This window comes from Emydura macquarii, unplaced genomic scaffold (genome assembly GCF_026122565.2).
Source record: "Emydura macquarii macquarii isolate MOO-44397 ecotype Brisbane River unplaced genomic scaffold, CSIRO-AGI_Emac_v2 contig_587, whole genome shotgun sequence".
Lineage (NCBI taxonomy): Eukaryota > Metazoa > Chordata > Testudines > Chelidae > Emydura > Emydura macquarii.
In genome coordinates, this window is record NW_027130724.1 from 1,996,347 (window position 1) to 2,022,956 (window position 26,610).

General features: G+C 39.9%; 1 protein-coding gene across 3 annotated transcripts in view; it reads left to right on the forward strand.

Annotated features, from left to right (window-relative positions):
• The window catches only part of KMT5B (lysine methyltransferase 5B), a 54,096-nt gene that overhangs the window by 21,759 nt on the left and 5,727 nt on the right, over positions 1-26,610 (forward strand). For 2 of the 3 annotated variants that reach the window (XM_067540481.1, XM_067540482.1), the window contains exons 4-9: positions 13,440-13,605; positions 15,819-15,928; positions 18,220-18,386; positions 19,033-19,052; positions 19,194-19,330; positions 22,316-22,512. In XM_067540481.1, the coding sequence (XP_067396582.1) occupies positions 13,440-13,605; positions 15,819-15,928; positions 18,220-18,386; positions 19,033-19,052; positions 19,194-19,330; positions 22,316-22,512 (797 nt within the window). Of the gene's footprint in view, positions 1-12,786; positions 12,987-13,439; positions 13,606-15,818; positions 15,929-18,219; positions 18,387-19,032; positions 19,053-19,193; positions 19,331-22,315; positions 22,513-26,610 lie in introns of those variants that run through there. The other variant, XM_067540483.1, reaches the window with a different exon arrangement.

Consider the following 26,610-nt stretch of genomic DNA (forward strand, 5'->3'; position numbering starts at 1 on the left):
GATAGAAAATAAGTGTAGTGAATTGGGTATTTTAGGTTGCTGGTGGTTGTATTTTTTTTTCTTTGAAATGTCAATGAAATAATACGAAGTCTGAAATAATATGCCTGGATTTAGTTAGAAACTTTAATCACATTAGTGCAGTATTTTAATGACCTTGCCTTCTCAGAATCCCACATGTGCCATGTGAACCACCAAACCCTTCTGAGCAGTAGTTGGTTGGTGTTTTGAAGAGGAAATATAGTAAGATAAAGGGGTGCTCTGATAAGCATCCCACCAGACCCCTAGAATTTGGAGAAGTCACCTGTACTGGGATCAAAAGAAGAATAGAACCAAATGGACTGGTTGTCTATGTCAAGGTATATCCAGAAGTCAGTGCCCTTTGAATACTCTGGTAGATGGGATATTGGAGACTCAAATTATCATAGTGCCAGGCTCCAACTACTTCACCTTCAGGGTCTATCGGATTGGTTCAGGTGAGTTTTTTCTCTGTACCTCAAATTCCCCAGAGCTTTGCAAATAAGCCCTTGATGCAGTGAGAACCATGCTTCTTGAGTAAGATGGTGTCATTTTCAAATCCATTGAGTCACAGTTGTTACTGAATCTAATTTTGGTGATTTGAACTTCTTGAAACGGAGAAAAAACAGATTATTTCACTTTCTACTGCAGCACTGTCTCAAAGGAAGCCTAGTTTGCATACTGGAACATCTGTGGAGTGTTAGATATCATCTTAGGTAGCTTCAGTGTTTAAATCTTACCTAGGCTTTTTTCCATATGAGTATTGTGCATTTTAGGGCTTTCAGATCTATGGTCCTCTACCTCCTAAGTTAGTGGTTTCTCCAGGGAGTGATGATTAGACAGATCACTTTCTTTGTAAAAGGCGGTCTTCTTTGGGTTTTCTTGCTTTAGCCCCTAGGATCAGTAGTTTTGCTGATGTTGTTGTCAGATACTTCTAAAGAGGATCTGGAAGGCCAGTCCTCGGAGGTTTCCCTTTCTACCTCATTCTCTGATGAGGCTCTTACCAACTTCCTTCTTTCCTCTGAATGGCCTGGTGTTACTGAGGATTGAATGGATATAGCTCTGGAGATGCATTTAGTGACTTTGCCCAGAAATAATGTTTTGACATCTTGAATCTCCAAGAGAAAGTAGTCTTCTCGATCAGTGAAAATCTGCTGGAACTGACTGAAGAGGTCTGAAACCGGTGTGCTTTGGCTTCCTTGGTTTCTAGTAAATCATGTGCTTTGTCCCAAGACCTGGGGAGGAATTTGAGTTAATCTCTCAACATCCTTCCACATACTCCCTTGTGGTTTTGGCTGCAAATGATAAATCAGAAGCTGGGAAAATGTCACCTACCTCTGGGAACAAAACATCCAGAAGTTGGGTAAGTCTTATGCTTAAGGCCTTTCACTACCAGGCTGTCATGAATGTATGTAATTCCTCCTTATAGTTTAGGATGGACAAAAAACAGGACTTTCTCAAGACCTTTGAGGACCAATAAGTCTGTCGGCATTTGCTGAGGGTCTCTCTTGACACATCCAATGTAATTGTCTGGTTTTGGCCATAGCGATCTGTCTTGCAGGAGATTTTTCTGGGTCTGGAATTTTGAACTTTTTGGCACAGGCTGAAGGCAAAATAATGGACTTACTCTTCTAAGGAACTGATGAGACCTTAAAGAAACTGAAGACCACAAGATCCACAGCCAGGTTTCTAAATTTTGGGTGACTTGACTCCTGAAAAGTGCCTTCTGATTCCAAATGTTGCAGTTTCAACAGTACTCTTCTGGAGCTGCCTGCCATTGGAGGCCCAGACAGTCTTAGAAGTAATTCCATCCCAACTGGAGAAGAAAAAGCTCTTTCTCCTCTATTGCTGCAGCAATATGCAATGCATCTAGGTAGTAGCTGAGGATATGACTCCTAACCAGTTGTAAGACTTAGATATTTTACCCTTTCCCCTCTTGTTTGGTAACTGTCCCAGTTTTTCCAGAGTGGGCAAGCCATTTCTTCATACTGTATCTTCGATACAATCAAACAGGGATGCACCCTTAGTTTGAAACCATGACAGAACCCAGTCTTTGTCTCTTATCCTTTTTAGGTAGCCTTCTCACAAACTGCTGGAAGTAGTAGTCTTGACTCTGTTGAAAATGGGAACTCTGTAGATGTGGTGCCAAAATCTTACTCCTGATATTTTTCAGTTTCCAAAAAACTCAATAGCCAGCACCCTATTCTGGCCACTTGCAGATTGAATAATACCTAAGGAAATCCAGATTCCATTCGTGTTTTCCTGTCTCAATAAGGAAGACATAGGAAATATTTTAAGTTCATGGCAGTCAGCAAGCATTACTATTACGAAGTATTGCACTTTGGGTTGGCAGCAGCTCCCTGTGTATTGATCAGGTGCTGGATGGTGGTTGTAACTGATCTGCTTTGCTGAGACCCGCAAGTGTATCCATAGCTTGTCTGGCTCATAGGAGTTCAGTTACAGCAGGGTAGCTCCTACCCTATACGAGTTGGGGGAGGCTTGCTTTCTGTCTGTATCTATCTGAAACTAAATAAACCTTGGTCTCAACTTAGCTGTTAGCTTTGTAGGGGATACAGTAGATTCTACAAGGGCTCTAGCTTGACTATCACAGAATAGTATCCGAGATCTGATTTTAGGCAGTAAACTTAGCTAAATCCATCCCAGAAGGGTCAGTGGGATTTTTATTTGCAAATGTTCAGCTTGATGGTCACCTGCATGTTTTTCGCTTCTTTTGTGTTGCTGCAGTTGTGATTCTTGCAAGGGTGATGGAATCTGAACAGAACAAGTGTTCTCAGCTTGACATGATGGTATCCTCCCCTCTCGGCAGACTCCTGAGGCAGCGCACTCCTAGAGATGGTCTTGAGGGGGATGCCTTTCTCTTAGCCTGCTGTTCAGATAACTGTAGCCTCTAGTCTGGGCTGTACTCCCCTGAACTAGAAAGGGTAGAGCTCTGTCACCACTGAGTCAGGAGGCAGCCTGTGAGAATGGTGCATCTGAAACAACGGATGCATCTGGCCAGCACAAACACCTCACCTGCAAACCTGATTTGGCATAGTACAAATCTGCATAAGAGAGTGTTCAAATTTTGAGTTGCTCATCTGATATTTGCCAAATGGTTATCCAAATATGGGTTTCCTTGTTGTATACCAAGACAAGTGTCTGAAGTGCTACTTGAGAGCACAGTGCATATCAGTTGTGTTCTGCCTTTTGTAGTGAGTCAGAAGGCTCCTTTACTCCTTTCTTGTTTTCTCCCTTCCCCAAAATACTGGGAAAGAGTCAACGGGACTGAGCCAGAGTGGTCCCAGAGCTGCTAGACCTGTCCAAAAGTCATCTGGTCACTTCTCTAGAGTCAAGATTTTTTGTTCCAACAGAATGGTTTCTAGGTTCAGATGTCTTCTGCTTGATTGAGAAATCCATGGCTGCCCTACTGGAGTCCAAGAAGCCACATGGTAGGAAGTGTTATGCTGCTATATAGAGCCAGTTTAAGAGATTTTGTTGTCTGGATCCAGTTATATTGGGCTTTCTCTTTGTTGTAAAGACTATCCTTCACTACTTTTAGCTGTAGCTAAGGTCTCCTTAGGGTCCATGATATTTTGTGAAACACTTTTTAAAAGATCTTACAAACTAGTACCCTCCCATCGTGAAACCTAACTGATACAGTATACTTGACTTTGGTGTTAATCAAAACTGTAGAAGGACCCATTTATCCTTAGGATTCTTGCTCCCTATACCATCTCTCACTGAAGGTGTTATTTCCATGCCCTTTTCCTTGGCCATGAGCATCTTGAAGTTACAAACCTTGGCCGTCAACCTATCTTATACAGCATTTGACAAAAATAAGATAGTTTTTAAGTCCCATCCCAAATTTTCACGTTAATGCTGTCCTTTTAGTCCATCGGTATTGTTGCCTGTCTTTCCCGAAGTTCCATAGTGATCCGAGCGAGGTGAGTCACACCCTAGGTGGTGAGAGTAGTCATCTACTACTTAGACAGAAATAAGGTATTTTAGAAAATGAAACAAATTTTGCCCATTGGATAAAAAGCTAGAGATCATGTTTTTTAAATGGATAAGATTGCATTCAGCAGTGTTATGGGCTGGCTGATGCTGACTGCATCTGAAGATCTCCTGGGCTCACTTGACAAGGGAGCTGGCTTTCCAAGTGGTACAGGTCCACAGTGAGCCCTTATCTGAAATCTTTAGGGTTGCTGTGTTGACCTCACTTCACACCCACACATTCTTCTATCACTGCATAAAGAACAAATCTGGTTTCAGGAGAGCAGTTCTTCAGTTGATGTTTAACTTCACAGAGCACCTCATTCCCGATCTTCTCAAGGAATTCACTGCTTGCTAGTGTTTCATACAGCAGGGTTCTTTGGCGATAGCTGCATAGAGGAGCAAAGTGGAAGGGCTACCAACAGTAAGTCTTGTTTTCCAAATTCATTGCCTCTGTAGAGCCACACTGAATATCCCCTCCTTACTTCAGAGCCCAACTCTAAGTAAGGCTTCTAGAAATAGAGGAACTCCAGGAACTATTAGTGGGCCCAGCTGGTGTATTTATACCCTTGACTAGTGAAACATAGAATGTGAGAGAATTTGCACACAAGTTCAAACTGCTGAGTCCTGCTAATTATGATTTCTGTGGTTGTGTAATTAAGCACACATTTCTGAAGCTGTGGCTCTTTGGAGGCAATGCATTGGAGAACATGTGTTTACAATTGGTAAGTAATCCTTGTGTATAGCAATATATTGTTTCATGTCAAAGCTTGTCTGCATTCTTGAGACCCAGATTCCTAGAAATATCTAAATACTGAAAGTTATCTTTGTTTCACTTTGAAAAAGCACTATGTTCTAAAATCTGTGCATTGTCAAATCTTTTGATTCTTTGATTTTATCGTGCTAACAAAGTTCCATGAGTTTTACTGGGTTTTTTCCCTTTTCTTTTTTTTTTTTTTTTTCTTTCTGCAAGACATCATGACTATTTTGGATTTAACTAATTCACTGCTGTCTAAAATATCCGTTGCATTGGGTAAAATATATTTCCCTAGGTTGTCCCATATGGGTGGTACGTCACAACAGTCAATTGAATTTCAGTGAAGTATAGCAATTTCAAAAGAACCTCCACGCAGTAGCTGGACTGGAGTGCTAACAATGAAATGAAATGGCAAACTGTATTTTCGAAGTGGAGATGTAGGTTAGGAGGGAAAGAGAAATAACCTCTGAATATCTTAGCCAAAACAGAGAAGCATTTACTTGCTCCCCTGATTGATGAAATGGTATGGCTCTGAGTCTTTTTCTGCTTCAATTTTAGACACATTTAAAGATTGGACCATATCGGTCTGAGTTTTATTTTTGCAGAAGGTTTCTTGAACTGAAACTGACTAAATTATTGGGGGGTTTACCTGCTGCTGTTTGTTAAAGGTACAGTTTTGTTTTGGCATACAGTATAAGAAACTGGCTTTTCTTAATGACAGCATTGAAGATTAAGTGCAGAAATAGACTTGATTTAAAAAGTTATACTACTAGCATTTGTATATTACAGAGTTTAAGAATTTTGTCTGTTGTCTGAAGACCAAACATTACTTATATGAAAGTTTTTTATATGTATTTTAAAAATAAATTAAAAAACATTTCCAGATTGATTATAATTTAAAACACTTGATTATAATTGGAACTGAACTTTTTTGTATTCATTATGTGGCATTGTATTCAATGCTCCATAGCCTTATACTGTTTGTCCTTTATGTTAATGGTATAGTGTCATTGATGTAGTATAAGACTCTGTTTTCACATCCACCAGAATGAACTGTCTTCTGAATAAAGTGTCTGTCATTCAAGCAAAGACCATTGGGATGCAATTTTTGGTAACCAGCAACATTTCTTTCTCTCCATTTTCCCTAGTCTAAGTTTAAGGAGCAGCTGTAGCATTTTATAACTCTTCCTCATTCACCAGTGCAGCATGTCAGATATGTGCACTATATGGAGTACCATGCTGTATCTCTTGCAGGATCATTTTACCCTTTTTGTTCAAACTCACTGCTCTCAGTGACTGAATTAATCAAGGTACTGTACTCCTGAACTTACCAGAACCTCTCCTTTAACTTCCTTTATAGGCAAGCATCTCACTGACCCTTGGCTTTATACCTTGGAGTTTCAAGATTCTTTAAGTAACCCCGAGGTAAGAGAAACTTCAGAGAGAGCGAGCTTTGGTTCTCTGTAGCTGTTCTCTTGACAGCCTTGCTTAATATAGGGCCTTCTCAGTTGTAAGGGCCAAATTGGGACAAGACCATCATCTAGCCAGCTTTCCTATTACAACAGCTTCAGCTATAGTGGGATCTTGTTGATGAGAAAAAAGTACTTACTATATAGGGTAATTTGAAATACTATTCTCTAACTCATCAGAAGAAGGGAAATTACTTTCTTTAAAGATACTATCAATGCGGAATTTTCATTCTTAGCTCTCTTGCCTCCACCATGAGTCATGCAGGAAACTCCTTAGCTCATGAGTTTTTTGGCCTTCTGAGGCAGTTGTAGATTGTCTTGAGAGGACTGCCCTAAAGAGCAGGCTTCAACATCAGGTGCCTCAGAGGATCCAGAATATTCCATTTAAGTTTTTTATCCTGTCCCTCCCCGACTAACGCTGCCAAAGGAGCTTATCGCAGGAGCTGCCATAAAGTTCTAACCAGCACAGCTCTGGTTCACGCTGCGGCATCTATTTAGAAGCTGGGTATCTTTTTCTGTTTTCTAGCTTTGAGCTAGTCAGTTACTTTACTGACCCTAAATGCTTTCTCCTTTAGCTCATGTTTTTATGCATGTTCACGTATTTTCTTTTCAGGTTCTTTCAAACTCAGATTGGGACATTGTTGGGGAACTGTCAATTGGCTATTTCCGAGGGATGCAATCTAGGTTCTAATCGAAAGTGCAATTAAGGGGAAAAGACAACATCTGTGGGGTAGAGTTCAGACTCTTACTGATACTGTTTAGGCTAATGGCAAGTGCTGGTTGAAAACTGTGTCACATGACCCAATGCTAAGTCAAGACACTCTTAGTGAGGGCCCTTGGTTTCCCCCCAAGTATGACATTCTCAGTCTCTTAAGGAGAATGGTGCCTCTAGGATTCCTTGACATATTTGAGGCGACAGTACCTTGAGGCAAACCAGCACCTTAGGATTTGTGTGGAAGGACATCTCTGAGTGTATTGGTGCCTGTCTTCAGCACTTCAGAGTCCAGGACTCTTGGCATTTTTTTCAACTCCTAGATAATGCTGTTTACATCACCTAGATCCAGCACTACCTACACAATTAGTCTGTGAACATTCCTGGGCCTCAGACTTACAGAATGTGTTTAGAAGTTCCATCATGTTGGTACCATTGAAGCCAGTGCCACATGCCATAATATCGTACATTGTATGTAGTGGTGTTGTTTTTTCCCTCTGACTGGAGTGGTGTTAACAGATCACTTCACCTTGAATGGTCCCTTGAAATATGTGTTAACTGTGCTAAACAATCTGTTCCACCTTGTGATTTAGCTGTGACACAGTACATTTCCCAGAGCTGAAGAAGAGCTTTGTGTAAACTTGAAAACTTGTCTCACCAACAGAAGACAGTCCAATAAAAAGATATTCCTCACCTAGTTTATCTCTATAATATCATGGGTTCATGTTGCTTGGACCAGAATCCCTCAGGGTGTATCCATGGCAATTTGTGCCGTCATAACTCTGCACTGTTTACTGCCCTCTGGGCCTTGTCACCATCCTGAAAAGAAGCCTCCATGTGCTTCAGGAATCCCTTGATACTGCTTTTGAACCAGCAAACCTTATGAAGTTTACCCCTGAAGTTTAGATTCTGTGCATTATCGTTTTACAGGAGTGTAGCACCTCAAAATCCCTACTTCCATTTTCAGATTTTGGAGAATGTATGCACAGCTTGACATTCTCTGATCTCTTTCGATGTTTCAGGGTTCCTGGTTTTTTTGCACTCACCTTTTTGGGAAGCTCTGAGTTTCAGGACCTTTGGATTCTGTAATGCATCCCTGTTTAATTTAAGAATGGTCTCACAGGCCTACTTCTGCTAGCCCCCTTGGGGAAATTTGCTTGGCAGATCAAGATCCCAGGTTCTTACTTCAGTAGAACACTGTATCCCTTTGCTATGATCACAGTGGAAGTATGGGTATTTCACTAAAATGTGAATACTTGTCAGTGCCATAGATGAGAGTTGATAAAACTCTGTCTGCTTGTGAAGTCTGGAAGTCATGGGGAATTTCAAATCTGCGGGGACCCTCTTGCATTATAAAACATACTTGTTCTCCCTCTTGTTCCCATGGCTCCTGGAAGCTTGAGGTCTTTGTTTTTCCTTTTCTGCATCTGGACTCAATATTTGGTGTCACTGTCTGTCTACTATCCTTCCTTCCTTTTCTTGAGATCAGGTTAGGATACAGCTTTCTTTCTTTCTTGGTTATCAAGTGCCAGAGTTCTTCTCTCAGAGCACCACCAAGATGGAGTCTCTTGTAAGACTCTCCACACTGTGCTGGTCTCATTGGGTGGTATTATAGTATTCAAAATCGAAACCCATCCCAGGATGACAGATGCATCAAAGCCAAGTGACATGCATTTACTGATAGTTAATTACAGTCAAGATACAGTTTTTAGTATGTGTCATATCCCCAAGCAGTTCTCCCTACTTTTGACATCTCAGAAGGAGTCTACAAACAGATGTGAGCCATCTATGGCAACTTTTTAGTTGCACATAATTCCTTTTTAAATAGCTTCACTTGATGGAGCATAATTTCCTATACTCATCCTAGCATAATTTGGCAATGTGTGTTAGTTAACCTATCATGAGAAAGTGTTTGGATCTAAATGCTTCAAATTCAGCATTGAAAGTCCTTTTATGTTTCAGACAGAACTATTAAAGGCTTCTTTGAGCAACTCTGTATTTGTGAGCTCAGGTGCATTATGTGCAAGATCACTTTCCACATTGGAGTGACTTTAGTTCCTTGAGTTAGTATGCTTCATGCACTAGGGACTGATTCACATTAGAGCAGATTTTACGGAGCTGCTAAGGACTCATCCAAAATTTCCTCGCCCAGATGGGTTGTGTTTTATTTTTGAGACTTCCAGTGTGTGTTTGTTTTAACTTTTCCCTAACACCTGCTTTCCCATTCCAGAAAAGTGGCCCTTCTCCAAGCGCTTAGCTTAAAAGACCCTCTGGGTTGTTCTTGGAGCAGATGAAAAGCCTTGGAAATGCAATCTTTTTTTTGTTTACCTCTTATTTCCTCGGTAATACTGTGGCTAGAGCAACATGTTAAATGACTGCCTGCCTAGAAAGCAATGGTCTAACAGTCTTGTGTCTTGAAGATGATACTTGGATTCATTCAGTCCTAAACAGGACATTTGCCATTGCCTGCTATAGGAAGATTTTCTGTCATGGGCATAGGATGGTGTGGTTGCTTTACATATGTCCACACGTTTTCAAGCACTTCTTTTGCTTGGATTTGACCTTGAAGATGGAACTACCACTTCAGTCTCTGTTCTTTGTATTATGAAGAGCCCAAACTCTTTGCGTATAGGGATTTTTTTTTTTTTTTTTAATGTCCCCTATTGCAACAAATCAGACTTCATTTTGACTTTTTTATAGTCACATTTTCACTTACTTATTGGATTTTTCCTTGTTTGCTTTGGCTGTTATAGTATTTTATTTCACTAATATTGGGACTTCCCACAAAGTACTTACTCTCAAAGTGAAAATCTTACACTGATGGTATATCTCTTATGGAAAGGAAAATTATGCTGCTTCTCTGAAGATATTATTCAGGTTTCTCACTCAACTAGCCACACACTTCTCCCCTGAATTTGGGTTTTTAAATATTGAGATGATGTTTTGTGGATTTGCCCTATGGGCACTTTTTCCTCCATTTCCTATCTGGTTGACTCCTTTGGTACCATATCTATATTTCATATGAGTAAACAAATTGTTTTGTCTGTGTTAATTTGGAATTTAGGGAACTGCTTGCTTCCTTTTCTTAAAAGGAACTGGCTGGAATGCCCTGGGGCTTCCAGGGCATCAAAGCATAATCAGTAGGGCAATGTCCTTGAACTGATCTACAAGTACCCCAGAGGACCAAAAATATTAAGAGCTAGGGGATTTTTTCTCATGCTGGAGACTCAAGACTAGGGCTGAGTCTATACTGACGGTGGCAAATTTGCCGCCGCCACCAGATCCATCTTTCTGGATTGATTGAGCGGTCAGTGTAGACCCGCTCAATCAATCAGGAAGTCGACGCTGGTAAACCACCCCCTCAAGTAGTGTAGCACTGCATTCCCGTTGGCACAGCGCAGTGTAGACAGTGCGCAGAAGGGAAGCAGAGCAGTCGACGTGAGTTACGCAAGCTACTCTGCGAAGTTTGCGTAACTCTTGTCGACTGCCGCCAAATCTCCAGGTAAGCGTAGACCAGCCCTGAGACTCCTGCATGAGATCCTAATAGAAACAGAATTAGAAGGTGACTCATGATTTTCCCTTCTATCTGTAGTCCTCAGTTCCACAGGTGCCTCTTGTGAGGGGAGCTGTGTTATTGGTTGAAATAATCATAGAACTACAGAAGCCATTTAGTCAGCTCAACAAGAAAAGTTGAGGACTAACTGAGAGGGAAAACCAGAGAAGATACTGCTATATCCATTGCAACTAACAGTGTACATAAAATGTTGGTGCAGTGTTTTCACATAATGTGGTTGCTAGGTGTGGTTCATTGTTTTGGCCAAGTAAGCATAGCTCACTGCTTACTGAGGAAATTGACTAGACAATGGAAAGATGAAGCAGAAAACAGCAGCAAGCAGTCCTACTCTAACATTTAGAGGCTGCTTCGGTTTTAGGATCCTCCATTTAGAATGGTTTGATGCTTGTTTCTGAGAAGACTCAGTTAAGTATAGGTATTAAATCCAGGTGTAGTCCCTCTTCTGCATCTTGGTAGTACTGGAAGGAATTATCTTTTTAACATCTGTATGAGGTGTGTGTATTGAGGGAGAAGTCCCTAGGGTACAAAATGAGCAAAATCATTTCCTCAGCAGTCTGATTACATTGTTCTTCCAAGTTGAAGTCACTCTTCAGAGCTTGTTCAAGACACAGCTTCTTGAGGGATTTTTTGTCTCCCCTCCCCATCCCCAGTTTGGGGATATTCCTTCTATGAGAGGTCCATTTCCAGATTTTTGGCACAATAAACCAAAAATAGCATTGGTGGTTTTGATTTTTGTAGGACAGCATCTGTATTTAACTAAATCTTGCCACCTTATCTTCATCCCAACCAATACAAAGCCAGTTAGTCTATGATCTGTCACCTCTTACAAAAGAACCATGTCAGGTTCTCCACTCATATTCCCAGGCTTTAGATCTTTTGGATACTACAAAAAGATCAGTAAACAATGGCTGAGTCATTATGTTTAAAGAGAGCACAAAATGGAGACCACAGTGAAAAGCATACTATTATAAAAATAGAATCATGAGTGTTTGGTTGTCTCCAGTGCAGCAGAAGTACATTACTAATATGAGGCCTTCCTCTTCTGCTTCTCACTTGCATCAAGGGCACAAAAATGGTGAGGAATTTTCTTGAGGCAGAAAATGATTCAAACTATCATTTGTTTGATTTGATTAAACTTCTTTCATTAATTGTACCTTAGGGAATAGCATCTTGAGTCCTTAATGTCTTCTGTTCTGAGGCAAGTGGCAAACTGGAAGTAAAGCGTACTTGGCCACCTCAGAGAATGTGTCATTGGCAGCATTTAGTTTTTTGACAAAATGAAGATGTGTAAGTTACTCAGTGACCCACCTTAAAGAATTAATGGGATGTGACAGTCTCGCCTTCTAGCCTTGTTGCTGTATTAACCCAAATTAGCTCCAAGAGTTTTCTCAGAATTCATTTTTTCTTGTTTTGTCATGACATGCACCATTTGAGGTGGTAACTAAACCAAAAATAAGTGTAGTGGGTCCCGTCCCCATTGAAAATCCTGAAACAGGTATGAGCCTCAATAAGATATCTGTCCTCTAGTTCTCTTATATGGAAAGTCCTCTGCTCCATAAGGGTATGGTTCGATCAGCAATTGTTAATAGCTCACTTATGCAACAGTGATGTCTTATATAAACAAATGGGTGTCTACAGGCAAAAACACCTGCAAAAGGATTTTTTTTCTTGTGGCCTGTGTGCGACCAGTCCCTTGACATATACTGGTTACTCAGAAATTTGAACTGCATGACCTATTGGTTCTATCACAAATCACTTACAGAGACTGCATGACCTCTTGATGTTTTCTACTTGCTACTAAGAATAATGTTTGCATTGTTTGACCATTTACAGTTTAGAAAGAGTCCCAGCCTCCCATAGCCAATACAGAGGAAAACGCCTTTTCCATCACCAGGAATTTCTCTTTGGTGTATGCCTTTCTCTTTCTTACAATCCTCACTATTTAGGGGGAAATCTATACTAGTTTCCTGTTTACCATTGGTTTTCAAATGTAGTGTTCAGTGATTTAATTAAATCAGTTTCTTCTGTTGCCTGTCTTCGGAAAGACTTTTTCTGTCCGACTGGCTTGTCAGACATAGCTTAGGCCAAAGTAAAATCTTGAAAATCGTTAGAGTGGGATACTTTTTCTTTTCTTTTTTTTTTTTACATAGGTACTTCATCTGGGTGCCAGTGTATGAATAAAAGGCTGCATACCATTAGGTACAGAGTTGACCATCTAGTAGCAAAATAAGGTATAGGATTTACAATGAGCTTGTCAATAAACTACATACTTTCTTTAGGCAGTTAAGTTTGGGTTAAAGCAGTCTCCATCCTCAAACTAAGTATTGTGTTCTTCCATTTGTGCCTTTAGAATCACTGTAATTTGTATTTCTTGTGTTAACTTCAGTTCACATCCTATTACTCTTGTTGGTAGATCTGAAGATGGAGAAAGGGATGAAATTATGCAATAACAAAGCAAAATCCTAGGTAGTTCTCCTGATCTTAATATTATGGGGAGAAGGGTTATGGTGGTTGGTGGGTTTTGTTGGGTTTTTTTGCATTTGTATTGTTTGCTAGCCAGGAAAGGGATATGAAAGCATTAAAATCATATTTTCTGTTTGGTCACTGCTCCCCAAATGACAGATATCAGATGACAACCCATCTTTTTCTGTATTACAGTATCTAAGTTTCCTCAGCCAGGTCTACTTTATAGTTAGGAAACTATAATTTTCTCCAAATTAAATATTTTTTAAAGTTCCTATTAAGCTTCTTCAGAGCTCTGGGAATGAGGGTCCCATGACTACATGATATTTAGCCTCTTGATGCTAAGAGTTGAATAATCCTATGCAAAGCTTCTTGCCAGCAATGGAAGGAGATATGTGAAAGGATTAAATAAGGTTGAATAACAGTTGATTTAGAGTGGTTTTATTTTTATTTCAGGTTTCGACCTATAAAAGGAAGGCAGGAAGAGTTGAAAGAGGTGATTGAACGTTTTAAGAAAGATGAGCACTTAGAAAAAGCCTTCAAGTCCTTGACGTCAGGTGACTGGGCCCGGCACTATTTTCTTAACAAGAACAAAATGCAGGAAAGGTTGTTCAAGGAACATGTAGGTGTATTTACACTTTTTCAAATTGCTAATATGTGTTACACATTTTTTCAGTAACCTTTAAAGAAGTATTTTGAATATTACTCAAGTGAGAACAGGAGGGGTAAAGGAAATAAAGCCACTTCCTTTCTTCCCATTTTCATCTTTGGATTTTAAAATCCAAATTTAAAAAAAGTAAAAGTAAAATAAAATGCACAATAATTATCTAATGGATATGCCCAGAAATAAAAGTACACATGAGCTTTCTTTTGCTCATGTCACTCATAAGCAGACATACCACTCACTAGTTTTCAAGCTTTTCCTGCTGTGTACGGTCCCTTTTGTAATTGGCTCTGTCAAAAGCCATATTTTTTTCTCCATTCAAGTCAAACATTCTTGCTCCTCATGGAGGACTGTCAAGGGAGAGAAGATGCCTCCATTGTGGTTGTGCGTGACTCTTATTGTTGGCATGTCCTAAGATTGCCCCTTTTACTTTATCATGAATTGATGGGGCGAGGGTCTTGGTTTTAAAGTTTTCCTGTTCTGGAACAGATTGTGCTAATGCAGTCTCTGTGTGGCAGCCTGAAACAGAGACTCCTGCCTCAACTGCTACTCAAGCATATCAGCTCATATTTTTTCAGACTTCACCAGCAGAGGCTTGAGGAGATTTGGGGTGGGGGTGGGGGAATCTATATCCCAGCACTTTAGCTTAGTCCAGTGATGATGGAATAATACAGCCCTTGTCCTGCCTCCCACACAACCAGTTTGGGCATAGCTGATCGGACTCCAAAGATGTAAAAAATGGTGCTTCCCTCTCCTTCCCCTGCCTAGGCAGGTTGGGCAGGTCTATACTGCTGGCAAAATTCGGTGACCTTTGACGGGAGCTACGCAAAGAAGCTTGCATAACTCCCATCAACTTTGTAACTTCCCTTTAGCACACTGTCTCGACTGCGCTGCACCGACGGGAAATGCATTCCCATCGACGCAGTTGCTACGCTTTTTGGGGAAGTGGTTTTATTAGATCGACTTCCAGATCAATTGAGTGTGTCTTCACTGCCGCTCAATCAAATAGGATAAATCGATCTGACAGTGGCGAATTTGCCGCCATCAGTGTGTACATAGCCATAGAGTATCAGTGGCTGATCCTCACCCTGAAGCTGGTATTTCAGGAAGTTAAAGCCTAGCTCTCGTGGCCATAGGTCTTGTCATTCCTTTTTTGGAGGCCTGGAGTTTTGTTCTAAAGTTCTATAATTGGTTAGACAAGGCCATTTTGGGAGTTCCTGGTGTTGCTCCTTTCCTCACATTCTCTGGAGCATTTCCACCTGCATCCCCTTGCAAACCAAATTGCAGAATTTAAAGGAGGTAGAGCAAAAAATTGAGGGAATCTTCCTTGGAATAAGAAGCCATTGCTTCCTCCAGAGAAATCTCATGTTTTCCAGCTCTCATTGGGCTCCTCATTGTGATGGATGTTGAAGAACTGACTAAACTAGAATAGGGAGACTAAGGAACTCAAGGAGGAGAAAGCTCTGTCCAGAGAGAGGGAAATATTTTTTCAGATAAAACTGGAAAAAAATTGGATTGTTTCCCGTCCTCAAAATCTGACAAAAATAGTAAAGCGTGGAAGGAACCAGATTGCAAATTCTCCTTTCCCAGAGCATCTAACAAGCTGAACAAGCTTCTTTTGGATAAAACTGACCAATGGAACCTCTCCCATAGAACTGACCCAGCAATCCCAAGATCCAGTAGCTCGTCTTCTCTTCCTACTGTAGGTAGTATCTTCTTCAGGCCGGGGGACCAGAATACTGGGCGCTTAAAAAGAAAATAAAAAAGAGGCTGTTCTCAAAGGCTAAATATAGCTCTCAATTCCTCTTAAGGACCTCAGATCTGGCTAAGGAGTTTTGATTCCCATAAGCAGTTTCTAATAAAAAATTGAACTTGATCCTCCCAGTTTGTCTCTGATGCAGCCTGAGGTACCCTTACATATTTAATTAGACACTAAAGTATATGGTGGGTATTGATGTGTATCTACAATCTTTCAGACTCTGGTTAAATAAATAAATAAATATCTACGATTATGTGTGCAGTTAAAATCAGTAATCCAGAATGTCTACAAACTAAAGGCAGCAAATACTATAAAGGGATGACATTGACTCATAAGATACAGAAGTTTTCATTACTTTTTTTGTGTGCACTTAATATAGCAGTACTCTTTCTTTTTTGTCATCCCCATTCAGGTATTTATTTATTTACGAATGTTTGCAACTGACAGTGGATTTGAGATATTGCCTTGCAATCGATATTCTTCAGAGCAAAATGGAGCCAAAATTGTTGCAACAAAAGAGTGGTAAGTATTGTAATAGTAAATTAAGTCATTCTGTTTATAAACACATTTAAAAAAATAAAATGCAAACGCCTGTGTAAATGCAATAAGAGTTGCAGAGTTAAAACAACAACTGGTAAATGTGGAAATTTAAGTTTGCAATTAATCTTTCAGAGCTTGCAAATTCTTTGAACCAGTCACTACATAATAAATTAATCACATGTATTTATAATGCATCTCTAAGTATGAACTCATAGACGTAATGTATTGTTCAATGCACAATTTTGGAATAATCCTATCTTGTCAAAATTAACTTAAAAAAAATTTAATAAATAAATAAATAAAAAGACCATTAGTCCTTGGTAAAGAACATGCCCATGTTGAGATTCAGATGTAGCCAGATTTGATGTCGTTGTGTCAGGAAAAAATTAGCTAGAATTTTTTACAATTGGAAAAATGGATTTCTCCTTTTGAGTGCACCTTCTGCATCTTCCAGTTTGTGAGACAAGCATGCTTTGTGTACACGAACTCTCCTTTCGGGGGATATTTTTGATAGTTTAGTTAGGTAATCAGTTTTTTTGGGGTTTTTTTTTTTTTTTTTTAAATTAAAAGTTGTTTTAGCACCTCTGCCATTGCAGGTATCATCCAGACCTGCAAAAAGCAGGAGAACTTCCTCAAACCCCTTTTATGGTTGGAGAAGCTCTTCGGACCCAAGACTGGTACAGGGTGTTCACCACTGTCTACATTGAATGGCTTCTAAGATTCATAGATCTTGTTTCTAGAGTGGCTGTGTGAATAGCATAAATAGATTTAAAGTACCCAGATTCATTTGGGTCAACAGAATCAAAAAACAGTTTCCTAGTGGAGATTCTGTGCCCATCATTGGAGTATCAAAGTCCCTGATTTCTATCTAGGTTGGTAGAGTTCATTGCCATGGATCCAGTATGTGCACATTGAGAAGCCTCTAGTAATGAAAACTGATAGGCAGAATGGCTGTATGTCAGGCATAAGGGCATCAGGATTTTTTGTATCTACTAGTTTTATAGATGAGTGCTAGGGGTCTGACACCATCACCTTCAAAGTCCTGGGTTTCATCCTGGTCAACTGAGTCTGCTCTAGCATTGGCAATTTCAAGGAGCATCTCGACTCTAAAGACCTTCTCACCATAGAGGGCAAAGGTAGCATCTGAATCCCTATCTCACATGAGTCAGTGGAGAGCTTCTCTATACTGAGTCCTGCTAAGCAGGCATGAGACTCCAGTTCAGCATCCAGCAAGCTACATTCCCTGGCCAGAGGGAAAAGTGGAAGAATCAAGAGAAACTGAGTGCCAGTAAGGTTCCTCACTCCCACTTAATATCATCAAAGTTGGGGGGCAAGGCACCAACTTTCTGTCTATCTCCCATTTCAGTGTAGATGAAGCACAGATGAAGCCTTAGCATTGCTCTCCTCTGTGTTAAGGACTGTATGTGCTCCTGCATCAACCTTCTGCTGCTGCCTTCTCTGGCATTGGGAAGAGTGCAGAAACAGTGCCAGTAGTGCTTATGTAAAAATCAGTGTGATTTTGGTTCTCTGTCTCTTCCATGTACCTGAGCAAGCATCCTTCCCGTGTAACTCTGCTCCAGTCTTTGGCCCCGGAACCTTTTCTGCATTACCCTGAAGCTGTCCCCTGTGCTCTCTCACTTCGTTTTGTTTGTAAATCATAAGCACATACTACATTTTATATATCTAAAATGTATGCATAATATTTTATATCGACATAATTTAAGCATTTAAGTGCCATTACTCAGCAAAGCACTTACATTTATCAGGTGTTTTAAGCATATGCATAATCCATCCATATTCAGCAAAGATAAACATCTCCTTAAAAATGTGTAGGAGTGTAATCTTTTAAATATGAACAGAAATGCTTTTAAACTAAATACAAACAATTGTTTAAGAGCCACAGTTGCTGACATATTGCATGAATAAATTTTAAAATTACAAATATATTAACAAAAGATTTAAAAACCTTATTTCTTATTTAACTTCTAAGGCTTGAGTTCAAGTCTTCAGTTTTCTTGTGTTAATTGACACTAATGTGTAAAGCAGTCTAAGGAATTAACTCTTGCAGGGGACACAGAGGCCCATGAACTAAGGTCTTAACAGATTAAAAAAAAAAAGTTCTGTTAGTGTTATCTCTATATTCTGTTCATTGTTTAAGACCTTAAATAGCTTTAAAAACATTTTCTCTTTTTTGCTGAAGAAAGACTTTGGAATTTTTTTGTTACTTTTTTTGTAATTGTTGAAGCTTGCATCTTTAATTTTTTAACACTTAGGAAACGAAATGACAAAATAGAATTGCTGGTGGGTTGTATTGCTGAACTGTCAGAAATAGAAGAGAACATGCTGCTCAGACATGGAGAGAATGACTTCAGTGTCATGTATTCTACACGGAAAAACTGTGCTCAGCTATGGCTTGGTCCTGCTGCATTTATCAACCATGGTAAGCAACAAGTATAGGAAGTGTATAAGACAACAGAAGTTACTATGCTTAACTGTTCCTGTGTGTAAGCTATGCCATGCAGCCTCAAAGTGGAAATGCTTCTTGGATTCACTCTGAATTATGTATCTGAAATATAATTAATATCTGAAATACTTTATTAGTTTAAGGCCTAAATCCTGGTTGACGTTCCCACTTAATTTCCCAGTGCACAGCCCAGCAACTAATTGGAAGCTATGGGAAAGGCTATCTTCCCTTCCTCCCCCTGACTTCTCCCAAGCATACATACAGGGGAATGGCTGCTGAATCTGCATAACAGCAAATCTCAACCCTCCTAAAATCCCTAGTGCATGGCAATATTCAGAGAATCTCCTCAGAGTTGGGCTCAGGCATGTAAGGGATATGCATTTCCTAGGGGACTTCTTTCAGTCTTCCTGAGGTAAAGAGCTTAGAAGCCAAACCATATTAAATTTGTTCAAGATGCCCATTTTTTATCTAAATAATTGTCTAATAACATACCCTCAAGTATTTAGTTGAGATTCTAGCAGATGTTGAAGTCAAAGCGAAACCTTACTTTAGATATCTATAACTATTCATGTTTCAGGTCTTATCAACAGTTAATTGACTTTGTCTTTTGGACCTTTTTCAGATTGCAGACCTAACTGTAAGGTAAGCATGAAACTACCAAAAAACAAACAAAAAAAACCCACAAATCTCCCCCCCTCCCCCCAGAACGCCCCTCAAATATACTATACTTGTTTTGTATTCAAACACCTGAGTTAACCTTAATGATTACCTGTTTTCTTTCAGTTTGTATCAACTGGTCGAGATACAGCATGTGTGAAAGCCCTAAGGGATATTGAACCTGGGGAAGAAATTTCTTGTTACTATGGGGATGGCTTTTTTGGAGAAAATAATGAATACTGCGAATGTTACACCTGTGAAAGGTATGTGCTGACAACGTAAACAAGCTATAAGAAGGCATGCGGGCATGCTGGATGCCCACATAACATGCATGTTGTGAGGCTGAAGGGCAAGTGTAGCTATATAGCATAACCATGTTTTGTTCTTAAAATGTTACCTTTTTAAATGGCTTTTTTATTTGTCAAATTTTATCACCTTGTTTTCTAAAATTTCTTCATCGCTCAGTTCTCTCCTCTTATTTCCCCCCCTTCACCCCCCCCCCCCCAAAAAAAAAAAACTTAGAATAGTGCAAACTTCAGAAATTCATTGGATACTAAAATGCACTTGTGTTGGACAGAAAAACAACATTAGCAACTCTCAGCCATCTAATTTTGTGGACAACTCTGCTGTGAACAGTTGTCCTCATTTTCAGTGATATCACTGAAAATGGAGGACCATCACCCTAAGACCATTTCATTCACTCAGTTTTTGTTTCTCAGATGTCCCGTTTTGGTGAGAATGAGAGTAGTAGTTTTAGCAGTCAGTATAGTTAGAACTTGTGTATTTCAAATGTAGACATCTGGTTTGGTGCCATTGCTGTTTACACCAGCTCTAACAGAGGCAGTTTGGCTGCATTATTTTTTTTATCCCGGCTGTTCCCATTGAACTTCTTTACTGCGTCCATCTAGAGAATTTCAAGATATCTCCCTACTTGTCTTCATTCTCTCTTCAGCTCTAATGAAATTTCCATCTAAAAATATACTCTGGATGTAAGAGAGACAGCTCCAGTACCATCCTGGGAACTTCATCTAGATTTGCAGGGGGCATACATGTCTGTATTGCAGGTGGGGGATTGAAAGGCAGCTTGCGTAGACATAACTGTACTAGCTCTACTCTAGCTCACTAAAAATAGAAGGGAGGATGCCATGGCACAGGCTGCAGAAGCTCATCTGAGACCCCTTCTCTTCCCTCCCCTGCCACCCGTACTCACTTGTGTAGCTGTTGATGAAGCCCATGCCTTTGCATTCTCTCTGTTTATAGTGAGCTAGAATACAGCTAGCACAAGTACTTTTGCACAAGCTGCCGTTCACACCCCAGCTGCCATGTAGACATACCCTTTAAGAGCCTTTTTGGATATACTGTTGGAAAAAATATACTGATCTCTCTCTAAGCTATATACATTTGTGTGTGCGTGCGCGCGCACATACACTCTCCATGTGTATACAGCAGAACATGCTCACATATGAGTGTATGCATGTATATGTGTAGAAATTACATACATGAATGAGAAAAGATACTTTTTGTTCTTTGATGTTTGTGATAATGTAAGGGACTCCAGGGGATATTGTTTACCTGCATTGTATGAATCGTTACCTCTTTACTATTATTATGCAACCTGTTGATTATAATCTTCTAGTTTTTTGGAAATGTTAAGTATCCAGCTTTAAATTATTAAGTGTTTGGAAGGTCTGGTGGAATTTGGTTTTCTTTTTACCTTTTTGCTAAGAAACTATTGAATTGGTTAAGGCATATAAACCAAGACACTGGAAAGTGCGTATAAATTTTTAGATCTGGATTATCCCTAATTCTTATTCAGATGCACTCTGCCCTTGTTCTTCTGTTGAGCTTGGTATTGGCTGCTCATATTGCAGCTCTGGTCATAGTTGCTTCTTTCTTTGTTTCCACATGTGAACAAATGAGTGGAGAATGGGAAGAATCTCTGCTCAACCTCTTCCCTGCTGGCCAGAGTAGGTAACCAGGGAAGTGGGGTCTGTAAGTGGAACTCTTGCAAGAGCAGAGCAGAGGAAAAATTCTATCTTTCTCAGACACAGTTCCCTCATGGGGCAGAGCAGTTGACTCTTCCTTCTATGTGACACCTAATAGTCAGTTTCTCTGATTTGCAAAATTTAAAATGACACTGAATATTCCCTACCAAAGTAGTAGCAACAGCATTGGGTTGGCCTAGTGGTGTTTAGCACAGCAATGCATGAGAGACCAAGTTTTTATTTCTCCTCTCAGTTGTCTTTTGTACCCTTAATTATTATTTTTGGTTTGTTACAACTATTACACTGGATCGCTAAGTGAGTTTGTCCTCTAACTCTGAAAAGCGACCCCTCTGAGCAATTAAGGTACCAAAGAGCGTCTTTCCCAGTCTTCTGCTGCATGGACTGTGATGGTGAAATGGGAGGAAGTAGGAAGTCTGAAGGCTCTGGTAAATCTCCATCCACTTCCATACTTCTTGGGACAAGTTCTCTCTTTTTGGCCAACAGCAAGGGTTTGATGATGAACAAATCAATTGAGTTTTTATCCATCCAAAGGGAAGAAAGATGCAAGTGAAAGAGACAGTCATAATTATGAGAACACCATTGTTATCCACTTCAGTAACTTTTCCTGATATCACTTCGAAAATCATATGCTACAGTTGCATTTGTCATTTTTTCAAAAGGCAAATGTGAGGAATAATGTTAATTCTCATTGAAATCTTCATAACAGAATTAATAGCAAATACTGTTTGAACTTCTGTACTTAATTGTCATTTTATACAAGTTGGATTACATAAATAATATTGAAACAGGTTTTAGTAGATAAGTAATCTCTTTAAAAAGTAATTGCAAAATACAAGAATCTATTCTCTCGGGGCATGTCTATACTGACGGTGGCAAAATCGCCGCCGCCAGATCGATCTTTCTGGATCAATTGAGCGGTCAGCGTGGACCTGCTCAATCGATCAGGAAGTCGACTGAGTAAAACCACCCCTTCAAGTAGTGCAGTGCTGTGTCGACGGGGGCGCAGCTCAGTGAAGACACCGCGCAGAAGCGAAGCACAGCAGTCAACGTGAATTACGCAAGCTACTCTGCGTAGTTTGCATAACTCCCGTTGACTGCCGCCGAATCTCCAGGTAAGTGTGGATCAGGGCTCAGTAATTAGAGGGCAATTTCTTTTCATCTGGGATTCAAATGTTATATGCCTATCAAACAGAGCCTTACTACTATATCAGGTTGTTAATATGTATTATTCTCTTTTTATAGACGTGGAACTGGTGCTTTTAAATCAAGAGTGGGACTTCCAGCACCTACTCCTGTGATCAATAGCAAATATGGACTGAGAGAAACAGATAAACGTTTAAACAGGCTTAAAAAGTTGGGTGACAGCAGCAAAAACTCAGACAGCCAGTCTGTGAGCTCTAACACTGATGCAGATACCACTCAGGAAAAAGCTAATGCAAGTAAGCAAAGGGATTTTTTTTTTTTCCATAAAAAAGATAAGTCTTTTATTTTCATAATATTAGAAAATTCTCACTTCAGTGGACTTCCTGTCTTATGTTGATGAGACACAATAACGTATAGGCTTTTCACTATATAAATTTTGTTCACGAACATGGCACAATTTACACAATGTTATGTTTTCCCTAAGGGTTTCAGTAATGAAGACAAACATAGAACCAGTGAAATAAACAAAATAAAGATTAAGAAATAAAGATTATATTGTACCCAGAATTTTCTCTGTCTCTTGTTTCAAAGCATACCTCAGTAGAAAATGTCTCTGTCTGTATGTATTCACTAAGTTTCAAAATATCACGTACAGTAATATAGTTCAGGAAATTAGCATGATCATGAGACAAATTCAAGCCGGTTAAGGAATCCATATTATTAGCCTAGGAACATAATGTAGTAAAATCTCATTCAGTGGTCAGCTTAATGATAGAAAGGTATGGGGGGGAGGTATCATTTGATTAATAAAAATCTACAGAATTATAATTTCAATGGTGTCACTCTCTGTGGCAAGGCATTGGGGACTCGTTTCATGCCCAATCCATCCCCGGCTCCCATGTCCTCCAGTTAGTGGAAATTTTGATAATACAATGTCACTGGAAATGGGTTGTGTTGGGTATCATTTGAAAGCCCTTTCTCCCACGAACACAATGGCACCAAAATGACAAACCTAGAACAATGATGTAGATAAATATTTGAGAAAATGTTTAAAACTAACTTTTTTAATGATACTTTAACACATGGCTACATTGCTTACATAAAAAAAGATACTGATCTTTGATAATCCTAGTAAAGCTAGCCTTGACATGTTGGACTGAAAAAATTTTTTTATCAAAAGCATCATCAGTATCATCTCCGTCTAGGGCACCACTGCTAGACATGTCACACTGATTCTCAATGCGTTGCTCTTGCACATCTCCATAGAAGGCAGGCTGCTAGCCAAACATTTGCAGAGTGACAAGCATTTGGTCTTCGCACATGAGCTATTGGTTAGCTGAATGAATGATTCGGGAGCATGTGGTATTTCACACATAACTGATGTGTTTGGTCCGTCCTTCAAGATTCATCCATGCCCAATAGGACGGGGCATTTCTGAATATGTTTGATCATCCCAGAGCCATTCCATTTCTTGATGATTTGTCCTCCTGATAGCAGGTATAAATGCACCACTTGTCTGTGGCAGTTTTTCTCCGTCTGCTTTTTTTATCCACCAAAATAGCTTTGCAAGTGTTGTAATGTTGGTCTTCAAGTGATAAACTCAGCATATGAATGCCTCCAGTGCATTTATGACCTCCTCCATGACTGTCAGCCATTTTGAGCTCCTTCAGAGCAGGGAGAGAGTCTTCGAAGACTGAATCAAATGCCTTTCCAGTAGTCACACATCTTGAAAGGGTGTAGAAACGTAGCAGCGCAGCAGCTTTTAGTGGAGTGAATGATAGAAACACATCTCTGAGGGGCATACAGTGATTCCATTCCCAACGGCTGGCACAAAAACAGTATCTTGCAGAAGTCTTGGGTAGTCTCTGAGAGCATTAGAACATCTATGTCTTGTGGCAAAATCTAGAGTGCCTCTCTGTTGCATAGATGTCATGGAAGCTAATTTTAGCGTCAGGCTCCTCATGGGATCTACAGAGAAACTCCATTGAACAGTGCAAGGCAGCAGCTTCTTTACATCAATCAACAATTACATTCTTTGTCATTCCTCACATGCTGGAGCATTTTTGCTGCAAGATATGCAGCTAACTCATCCTTCATGTGAATATAGACTTCTTTATTGTGACATGGAGCTATTCATTGAGTCAGTGATTCATTTGTTTGTTTATTGTATTGGACAGGTGCAATATCATGGAGTCTCTTCTTCATGGTAATATTTTTAAATGATTCCTCTGCATACCTGTCAGACATGGGATGGACTTTGTCATAGGCCCAGTATTCTCTCTAACCTCATAATGAAGTGTTCAGTCAAATTGTGGCAGCTATTAATTGTTTCTGGTTTGTTGAGTGCTTGTACCTGAATCATGCCATCTGATTGCTACCCTGAAAGGCCTCTGCTCTCATAACATCATGTCAGTAGATGCTTGCTTAGGAAGACCATGCAAGATGTGCATTAATTTGCTTTTCACCTGGCACATGTTGTTCCATCACATCTGAACATCAATCGTGGTACCACAGAGAACTTGTACTTTCCCAGTGTGTCACATAGATCAACATCACACTGAGATCTGGACGTGATCAGACAGTGGGCAAACAATGATTTGTCTACAGATGGCCCTGTAATAGTCCCAGCCACCTTCGCTCTGACTTTCTTCTCTGCATTTGAGAATGGCTTTAGACTGTTCCTCTTGATTGGACCCCATAGATTGATGGAGCCTTGGATAATTCTTTGCATTTTGAAGGTTTCATACAAGTCATGACCCAAAGGATCCATTCAGCTGACATCTTTAGCTATTTCATCACTGAAGACTGCTTTCTTCATAATTAATGAGCTCCAGTTTATCATACATATATGGGTTGCCAGTGTGAGTAAGCTCATTCTATAGCTTTAAAATTGCCCCTTCTTGGCATTTAACAGCACCTAATAAGTTTAGATGGTTCTTGGTTACTTCTGGGGAAGTCATCCCAGACATACTTAATGTTTCATTCAAAATTTGATGGCGTTCTTGGGTTGTCAAGAACAATTGAGAAAGAGCATTTGGATTCTGTTATGCCCATCAACTCCTCAGTGACTTTCATTGCTCTCTTTCTGTGTTCTAGGGCTTTGTCTGAACCAACTGCACAGAAGGGAACTGATGACCTTTTAATACCCAATTTCCTTTTTGAAATTCATCCCTTATGTTAGGCTCAGACTTTTCTATACTTCTTCTTTCAGCAAGGTATCAGGCAATCATCACAGAATAGTTGGTTAAATCTAAAGCAAAAAAGCATTTCATGAAGTCTTCCAATGCTGGTAGGTGCAAATTCCAATTAGCAGTCCTGACAGATCAAATAAAGAGCAGCAAAGACTCAACCATTCTCATGTATCATCACACCATCCTGAAAGTTGGCTTTGTCGCCAATTCGGCTGATCTAACTGCTTGATCTGTTCTGTGGTATTGTGGCTTTCCATCCTGCGCAATAGGTCACTGAGAGAGGAATATACGCTGGATATGTGGAACTGGTCTTAGAGATCCTGTACACTTTGGGAATCAACTTCAAACACATCGGCATGCTTTTCAAAAGACGTTTATGTAACATTTTTGAAGGGCAGCCAGTGTTTGGGTCTATGTTCCCATAGTGTGTTGCTGCTTTTTCTCTGCAAGAATATGGTTCATAGTACTGTAACTATACAAAATCTCCCAGATCGCAGGAATACCAGTTCAGTCAGCAAAGGAGCTGATTGCTCTTATCACTGGGAAGAATATGTGCATTTTGTCAGGACGTAGAATCCACTGTTCAGAAAAGTTGTCATAGGACATTATTAGCTGTTGAACAGGGCTGTAAAGGCCCATGTCTAGTGTCATGACACATTTTGATTCAGTTCCTCGGATACATTTTTCATGTGCTGCTTCTGCATGAGGAATGTTAAATGAACTGAGCTATCAGTGGGGTTATCCAGTCTGGTTGACAGGATGTATATATCGCTTATTCGCTCTGGCACCTTGTGTGATGCCGAGTTAAAGGCTGACCATTCTGGAATGTACCTTTCTCCTGAAATGGTGTGTGTATCCAGATCATTTGAGGGTACGTCTTCTATCTCTTCAACTGAAGTCAAAATCCGTGAATTTTTTCGCCTCTGCAGTGCATTCCAAATTTTGCATAACCAAGTGAGGTCAAGGTTAGCGAATGTAGAAACCTCTACTGTAGTTGATTTAATGACTGCTTCATTGAAAACTGGACTTCTTGCCTTCAGAATTTTTGGATCTTGATAGGAAAGTGAGTCATGAAGTCGAGAAGCTCCTTCAAGGAATGGTTCTTTACGGGTCCAGACAGCACTTGAGGCTGGGACAGGTCCACATTAATATGCTTCTGATATCAGGCCATAACAGTAGCATGAAGTTACCTGTGCCATCTGC